General features: G+C 38.7%; 1 protein-coding gene across 2 annotated transcripts; it reads right to left on the bottom strand.

Annotated features, from left to right (window-relative positions):
* Positions 1-827: 827 nt before the first annotated feature.
* On the bottom strand, positions 828-6540 carry LOC103715084 (universal stress protein PHOS34-like). 2 transcript variants are annotated; one of them, XM_088710592.2, is made up of 4 exons: positions 6311-6540; positions 6100-6194; positions 5192-5313; positions 828-939 (listed from the first exon to the last, which is right to left on the bottom strand). In XM_088710592.2, exons 1-4 carry the CDS (start codon positions 6507-6509, stop codon positions 915-917), a joined length of 441 nt encoding a protein of 146 aa, XP_088566718.2. In that variant the 5' UTR covers positions 6510-6540; the 3' UTR covers positions 828-914. The 2 variants fall into 2 exon arrangements, with proteins under 2 accessions (XP_088566718.2, XP_088566717.1); XM_088710591.2 differs by lacking the exon at positions 828-939 and adding an exon at positions 1723-2060 and having other exon boundaries at positions 6311-6539.
* Between the last annotated feature and the right edge of the window lie 1787 nt (positions 6541-8327).

The raw sequence follows: 8327 nt of genomic DNA, 5'->3' as shown, positions 1-8327 counted from the left end.
CTCATGGGAAAGTAACTTTCCCATGTTTCTCATGGGAAAGACTTTCCCATGAAATGTGGGAATCACATTCCCATGGGAATACAACTTTTCCTTCTCTCTCCTTTGAAAACTCCAACCAAACAAGAGGCATCTCATTACTTTCCCGTTGACCACACTTTTTCCCCTTCTTTTCCCGCGAACCAAACGAGCCCTAAGGAGTCCACCAAGTACTTATTGAAGATGTGTCAACCGAGCTAACAATTATTGGCTTTCCTTCTCAGTTATTATCTCCATCTTTAGTAGTATACCTCTCAAAAGTTAGAGCACATTTATTGATCACAAAAACAACAACAATACTTTGAACTAGATGGAAGTCATAGCTATCTGCGATTCCTTTCATATGCAATGTGAACAAAATAGTAAATAGTATTAAAATAGGAGAAGGAAAAGAAAATAGGAATATTTATTGAGTAAAAGACGAAATCAATGGAACATGAAAAGATCAAGAAGATGTAAAGAAAACATGGTTGTTATCTTTGAGGTATAAACCTTGACATAAATGTGGTAGATTTTCTGGACACAGAGCCATGCAAGTTTTTCTAGCTGTACTATAACGGCACAACAGATTGAAGAAAAGAAACTTTTAATATCACTTTGACATAATTTATTGGGTGACAGTGTAAGTGCAAGGAGGGGGAAGAGGTGGTAGAGTCACTAAACATTGTTCTCCAGCAAGAAACATATATTGAAAGGTGGTACTAGTAATGGCTAGATCCCTCTGAAAAATGGATCAAAAGCAAGTCCATGAATCAAATCTTCCATAGATCTGCCTTCTTGGGTCCACCATGGCTGAAGGTCCGGCGAAAATCCATGAACACTTTGACTCTCCATCATGTACGTTATCAGAAGGTAAGTTACAGGTGCTCTTTGTAGGCTCAAGATGCAGGATTGTTATTGAATCTGAATGCAATATATAGGTTCATGAATCAAATCCCATCGATTTAAAACCATCATATTTGGTGGAATGATCATCATAGTCATATAACAGTCAGGATCCAAAATCACTGCAGGCTGTTGAATGCATATTAAATTATCAACATGTTTCAAGATACCATTAGTAGCCACTATAGCAGAAATTAATCAACGACAATAGCAAATAATGGTGTTATTTGACTCGTTAACATATTTTATTTAAGAGCTCTGAAAAAATGAACACTTAGATTTTACAAAATGGAGCTCATAACCACTGTATTCCTGAAAATAAAAGCAAGCATTATATTGCTAAATATGTACTTTATACAAAAGTGTATAAATGTCAGGGAAATACTTTTCCAAACCATAGCTAATATAAAAACCCATTAAATTGATGTTGCTAATTTATGCAATGATCACCATGAACAGTAACATGAACTTCGAGCATATCTTTTTTGTCTCTGGAAACAAGACGCACATAGAACTTCTGTTGCAGGCTTCACAACTTGCATCAAAATTTCTTTTAGAAAGCTAAGTAATAAACAGCTAACCATGTGCGATATTGCCAGGCAACCATCAATGTAATAATAATGATCCTATCATAATGGACAGATATAGATTTGCCGAGTTGCTATTAACTTAAACACCAATAGTTCTGCCCCTTTCGAGGGGCATAAATTTGTAACTACAGTAGAGCATATAGTCTAGGTGCCCTGCATCCTCTAGCGGGGACGAGCGGCCCACAAGTGTCAGGAAAATTAAGCAGATTCCTCAAAATAAACATCATTTCACAAAATATATTTCACACCTTTGTAATGATTATTCAGAACAACTGAATTATTTTACATCATTATCACATATTTACTGACAACATATACTCTGCGCCTTGCAGAAAGTGCACAAAATGCTTGTTGAGATAAAGATACACAGAGAACTTCTGATTGTCAGCGTTTTATTGCATAAAACACAAGTTCACAACAAATTGTAGAACTTTTTCTTCTGTATCTTTCAAACAGATTGATCAGTGCTTTGGCTTGGGCTTTTTCACTATCATCACGGTACAGTGTGCATGATGAGCACAGTAATCGCTCACACTTCCCAAAACCGCTCTGCAGTTAAGTATAAAGGCTATCCATATTAGTTGAATTAACAAGAGCAAAATATAGATAGCGCGTACTCTTTGTTTTACTATAATTCCAATGCTCATGCAATAAAGCACCTGGATCCACTACAAAGATAATTATTGAGACAAGCATTATTTTGCATAGAATTTTCAACAGAGCATGCCTGGTTTAACTATTTTAGAAACCAAATGCTTATAATTAGAGAAAAACTTCCTACACATTCAGCCTAGAAGGAAAAGAAAATAAAGGAAACTCACTTTTACCATTTAATTTACCATAATACTGAAGGCCTCTAGTGGAGGTGATGCATCTAATAGTTGTAAGTCATCAAAATTGAGAACAGATATATTTAGTTTTCCACTTTTTGCTGTTAATTCTGTTTATTTTTAATCTTTAGTCGGTTTGTGTTAATCTACAGCTGAAATCTTTTCATTTGAAGCCTTAACAGATAGTTAAATAAGTCATATTACTGTAGCAGTACTGTTCATTAGGATTGCATTAGGGTTTTGCACTTTTCCTATTATTATAAATAGGGTTACTGAGTCCGTAATACAGTCTTGGAATAGTTCCGCAGATTTCATTGGAGTGGGAGTAGGTCGCAGACCCTTTTCTTTTCTCCTCTTTCTTCTCCTTATCCCTTCTTATTCTTTCTCTTAAGCTATTATATCCTTTCTTCCCGATATTGGTTCAGATCTAATCAGATCTTAATTTAATACATTATTATTCGATCAGCATGTAGCCTTCTATCTTTTACGACATTGCATTAAGTTTGGCATTAAATAGATCCAAGCAACATACTTGCTTCAAGAGGCCTTTTGAATCTGCACTCTTTACTGTGCACAAGAATTGAAGATCCTAGAGTTCTTGTAACAACCCAGGACCTCACCCCAAAAAGCTAGCCGAAAGGTATTATTTGAGTTCCTCGATCCTATATAAGTACCCAAGATCTACCCAGTGTATAACCAATGTGGGACTAAACACATGCTTGCATTCCCTCGTTTAAGCCCTAGTGTCCTCATCAATCTAAGAGTCCAAATCCAATCACAAATACCATGATTAACCTATGGTCAGTCTTAATGGACCCATGCAGTAGTATCCCCTAGCCCATATGAGCCGTAGACCAGGTCCACTTTGATACCATTTGTAACAACTCAGGACCTCACCCTAAAAGGCTAGCCAAAAAGTATTATTTAAATTTCTTGGTCCTATATAAGCACCCAAGATCTACTCAATGCATAGGCGATGTGGGACTAAACACACTGCATGGTCCTCAAGGTTCTCAAAGAGGTATTTATGGTTAGATGAAGCTTCGGACACCTGGAAGCTTTGTTGCAAGCCAACACAACCTTCTATTGGAGTTTCATCATCCAACAAAACTCGGAAAGTACAATCGAACCAGAATGTATAGGTAATACTTGTAAGGACTTGCATTGTTTCTGGGCAAGTATGACACATGAAGAACAAGTTGAAGAACCTAGGATAAAGATCTACTGAATAAGGAGCCTATGGTCAAACAATCATCCTCCAACATGATAGAGGAAGGCCAATCAGCTGAATATCCACAACCAGAGCAACATAAGTCATGTGAGCATGCACGGTTTCCAATCATTGAAGAGAAGATCCACAGATGTTGAATAATATTGGCCAAGATCTGATGCTTTGGAGATCCATTCTTTGATGATTTACCAGATCCATCAGTGTACATCATTCGATGGGTGATTGAATGTTACGCAATTGTTAATCAAAATGAACCAAAGCCATTGTCTGATGATCTGACTGGCATATGTTGGTTTGCATCATCAAGTTGAGAATCCAACAATAAGGACCACACAAGTTATGCCATCAAGATCTTGGGACAAATTTTACACAGTGGAAGCGAATGACACATCTAAGGGTTGCAGGTCATCAAACTCGAGAACAGATCTATTGAGTTTTGGTAGTTATTTCTGTTTAATTTTAATCTTTAGTGTATTTCTGTTAATATACAACTGAGATCTTTCTTTTCTGAAGCCTTAATAGATAGTTAGATAAGTCATGTTACTGTCACAGTACTGTTTGTGTGACTATTCATCCTACTGTCCCTAGGTGCTTCTTAGGGTAGTTTGGGGATTTAGGTTTGCATGATATAAATAGGGATATTGAATCTATGTAATGCAGTCTTGGAATTGTTATGCAGATTGTATTGGAGGGAAAGTAGGCCACAGACCCTTTTCTATTCTCCTCTTTCTTTCCTGTCCCTATCCCTTCTTCGTATTGTTTCTCTTAATCTATTATATCCTTCTCTAATCCATGCTGATTACGATCTGAATTGAATTCATTATTATCTGATCCACATGTAGCCTTTAATCTTCTATGAGGTTACAACAAGTTTGGAATCAGAGCAAAAAGAGCCAATGACATACTTGCTTCGAGAGCCCTTCAGCAACCCTAAATCTGCAGCCATTTCTGTGCACAAGAGTGAAAATTATAGAGTACTTAAAGATGTATTCATGGTTAGATGAAAGGTTTTTATGCCTAGAAGCTCTATTGAGCCAAAACAACCTTCTATGGAGTTTATCATTCATCACAAATCAGAAGGAACAATCTAAGTGGACTGCAATAGGTAATATTCCCAAGGATCTCAATTGTTTCCAAGCGATTATGACACATGAAGAACAAGTTAAAGAATCTACACTTGAAGATCTGCAAAACAAGGAGCCCATGGTGAAAGAATCATCTTCTAATATGGTAGAGGAAGGCAAAGCAGCTGAAAATCCAGAATCGGAGCAACAAAACTTGTATTCAATCATTATTGATCAGTCATGTGAGCATACATAGCATCTAATCATTGAAGAGAAGATCCACGAGTGTTCGATGATATGGCCAAGATCTAATGCTTTGAAGTCTTTAAGGACATAAAACCTTTAAGCATCTATCTTAAGAGTGAGTAAATTCTCTAAACATTCTTATGAGGTGCTAGATTCCTCATAATGGATATATTAGCAAGGCACTAAATATGTGTTGTTCGAATGGCTACTTGAAATCTCCAGACCTTATCCAAAAAACAAGGTCCCTTTTTATTCAAAAAAATAATGGGTACTTGAAATTCAAAGAACAAAAAGAAGAAATTTCCAGACCTTTTTATAGCTCCATAGCCATGGCTACCAACAACCAACATATCTGCGTGATGTTTCTCCACTGTCTCACAAAGAACATTCCTTGGATCTCCTTCCACCACTTCATATTCAATATCAGCCACCTGTGATTAAATCAGATATTCAAATAAGCACAAGAATTGACCGTCAAAACTCCTAATATCATAACTCGACAAGCCCAGAGCACACTAATCATGATTGACATTGTGGAAAATTTGAAAAAAAAAAAAAGAAGATAGATTTCATGGATCCTACTGCAAAGACCCATCAACCCATCAATGATTTTGCGTTGATAGATTGATTTCAATCCTACAAAAGAGAGAGCAGAGAATCATACTGAAAGAATTTGAATAATCGTCCTACTGATACAAACTAAATGATAAGTCATTCAAGTTGCCAGCCTTCATCATTGATCGTGATTTAAAACATTAAGTGTGTCCCAATACTTCAAATATCAAGAATAAGAGGTCCTGCAGGCAGGCTTTTTACCTATGCATTAAGTGGTCAAAAAATTCGAGCCTGCAAAAAAAAATCTAGCCTGCAAAAGTAGGTTTCAGTGTGTCATCTAATGTCCATAAAAAATACCCGTACAGCTTCTATACGAGTCTTTACGAGGATTTTGTGGAACTATAACATAACTAAATTTTGTCTCAGGGTTATGAGTTTCTATGTTCTAACAAAAAATTACATCGAAACCCCCCAGAAAAAAAAAAAAAAATCTTTTGAAGTTTTCTTGACAAATTGACTCAATTTTAACAAATACGTAGCCACCAACTATAAATTTTGGAAAGAAATTAAAGTCAAATATCTAAATGGAGCAAAGTAAGCAAAATCACCAATAAATGTCAAAATTAGCAAAATATTAACAAAATTTGGGCAACTAATACTACCGAGTTGGCAGTACAGAGCTCCTTAGCCTTCTCCATCACCCTCGCAGCAATCCTCTTCAGATCCGACTCCAGAAACGGCAGCACATCAGCAGCAGCTACCACCAAAAAAATTTCATAAAAAAAGAAAGAAAAAACTCATTTTTTACTCCATAAACATCCCCAAGAAGCTGCTTGAATAGGGAAGAAACCATAGAAGAGACGAGGAGGCTACCAGGTCCGGCGAGGCCGACGACGGAGGTGGCGACGGGCTTGGCGTGGACGACGACGAGCTTGAAGGGCGGGTTGGATCCGCGGCCGCCTGAGAAGAAGTGAAGGAGGGTCCACTGGAGCGCGTAGAAGCTGTGCTCGCTGTCGTCGATCCCCACCACCATCACCGTCTTCCCCGCCGCCCCCGCCTCCGCTGCCGCCATGTTCTCTATGTTTTTGATAAGGCAAAGGAAAAGGCCGATGAACTCGGGAATAAATGGCGAGACGTGGGTGGACGGCGGCCCCGCGAAATGATTGGAGACGTGGGGACCGAGGATGAGAAATGGGTCGCCGAACAGCAGACAGGGCGAACTATAAATGGCAATGCGACCAGTATGGCCCGGTGGATAATGTGTACGTGGGTCCCAGTGGTGGTGGTGCTGTTTTGTGGTGGTTTGACGCGAGTGGCCGGCTGCCGGTGGATACGGGATCGGGCGAGAGACTTCCATTCGTGCACGTATTAAAGAGAACCTTTGCGATTCGTTCTAGGCTTTTTTTTTTTTCTTTTTCTTAATAATGTTTCAAATGGCTACTTTATAAAGCTCCAGAAACAAGCCTCCCATGGTAGCCTTGTTGCGCAGCAACAAGCAGTGCAAGTGGTTCGGATCATATGGGTCATGGATGATCCCCACTCAATCTGATTCTTTGGAATCTAATTTTAGACCCAAATATAATTTAATAAAAATCGAATCGAATCGATCCATCATTCGGAGTTGGGTCATAACCATGTATAACCTATATCCAATTCAAAAAATTTGGATTCAATTCGGATCCGGATCGAATTCGGTTCGGATCAACCCATCCATGACTTCAAAATTTGTGTGTACCCCGTGGGCTATGGCCCACGAGCACAAATAATTTTATAGATTTGGATCCGGTGAAGTCAAATCGTAGGATTGAAAATTCAAAATTACGTAAATTTCAAATAAGCTAAACTGATATGAATTCAGTAAATTCAAACCTGACCTAGAAAATAGAATGGTCCAATTTTAGGACCTAACCTGGCTCTACAGGTCCTCCAAAACGAATCGGATTCTGGTCAACTCGACCCATTTGCAGCTTTAACAGCAACCTAGTCGGCAGCATCAAGAGTCTTCACTCATTAAAAAAATATTTGCTCGCATTTATAGATTAAAAAAAAAAAAAAAGAATCCAGCCTTGCTCGGCATTACTTTGAATCTATTTTATTCGGGGAATTTGTTTGAATTTTGCTAGGCGCAAATTGACTATCATTCTCTGAGTCCTCATTTTCATGCATTTGTCATGATTGAATTATATGCTCAACTAAGGATTGCCATAATGTTCTCTGGGAGAAATAAAATGTCTAGAAGAGAGAATTAGAAGATGCTTACATTAAAGTAGCCATATGTTGCTAGTTTTGCAGGAACTGAAATGGTTACCGAGCTTTTGGGCAAATTGACAAAATTGATTGCAATAGGCATCCAATTCAACCATTTTTAATTATTTCGATGTGGAAGTGATGAAGAATAAAAAACGGTCTACAAGGGCTTTTTTTTTTTTTTTTGCTAATAAAAAGGGGTAGGGGGAGGAAGGGACAAGCCCACCCCCACGTAGCAGCCCCCATTGGGCCCCCGCCCCGCCAGGAGAATGTTCGATGCGGGCAGAAATGGCCGTGTGTTGGGCACCCCGACCGGCCGGCACCACCCCAGCTACTAGCGGTTCAAGAGCGGTCCTACACCACAAGTCCAAACAGTGACCAAAGTAGTGAGCTCCGGTCCACAATTTAATCCTCGCCGCAGCGATTCGAACTTGGAACCTTGTGGTTAGAATTGCTGCCCAGTATCACTAGGCTACCACCTTGGTGGCTCTACAAGGGTTTTTTGCTAAAATTTGGTTCACATACGGATTGGTCATTATTTTGCCTACAAAGAAATGGCAAACTAGAGTGTGTATTGACATAAAAACTAGCTAGCTAGCTAGCTGATACATGAGATGAAACCCTTGGATCTTCTCTCTCTCTC

The sequence above is a fragment of the Phoenix dactylifera genome, chromosome 14 (assembly GCF_051530095.1).
Source record: "Phoenix dactylifera cultivar Ajwa chromosome 14, Ajwa_hap1_PhDact_Kaust_v1.1, whole genome shotgun sequence".
NCBI lineage: Eukaryota > Viridiplantae > Streptophyta > Magnoliopsida > Arecales > Arecaceae > Phoenix > Phoenix dactylifera.
This window is presented reverse-complemented; position numbering and strand designations above follow the sequence as displayed.

What these genes read in the sequence shown, in the direction of transcription:
- LOC103715084 (XM_088710591.2), bottom strand. Translation starts at nt 6,509, where the DNA reads ATGGCGGCAGCGGAGGCGGGGGCGGCGGGGAAGACGGTGATGGTGGTG. An exon ending in AGCTCTGTACTGCCAACTCG is followed by an intron (nt 5,314 to 6,099) that starts GTAGTATTAGTT and finishes ATTTAATCACAG; the next exon opens with GTGGCTGATATTGAATATGA. An exon ending in GGCTATGGAGCTATAAAAAG is followed by an intron (nt 2,061 to 5,191) that starts GTCTGGAAATTT and finishes ACTTAACTGCAG; the next exon opens with AGCGGTTTTGGGAAGTGTGA.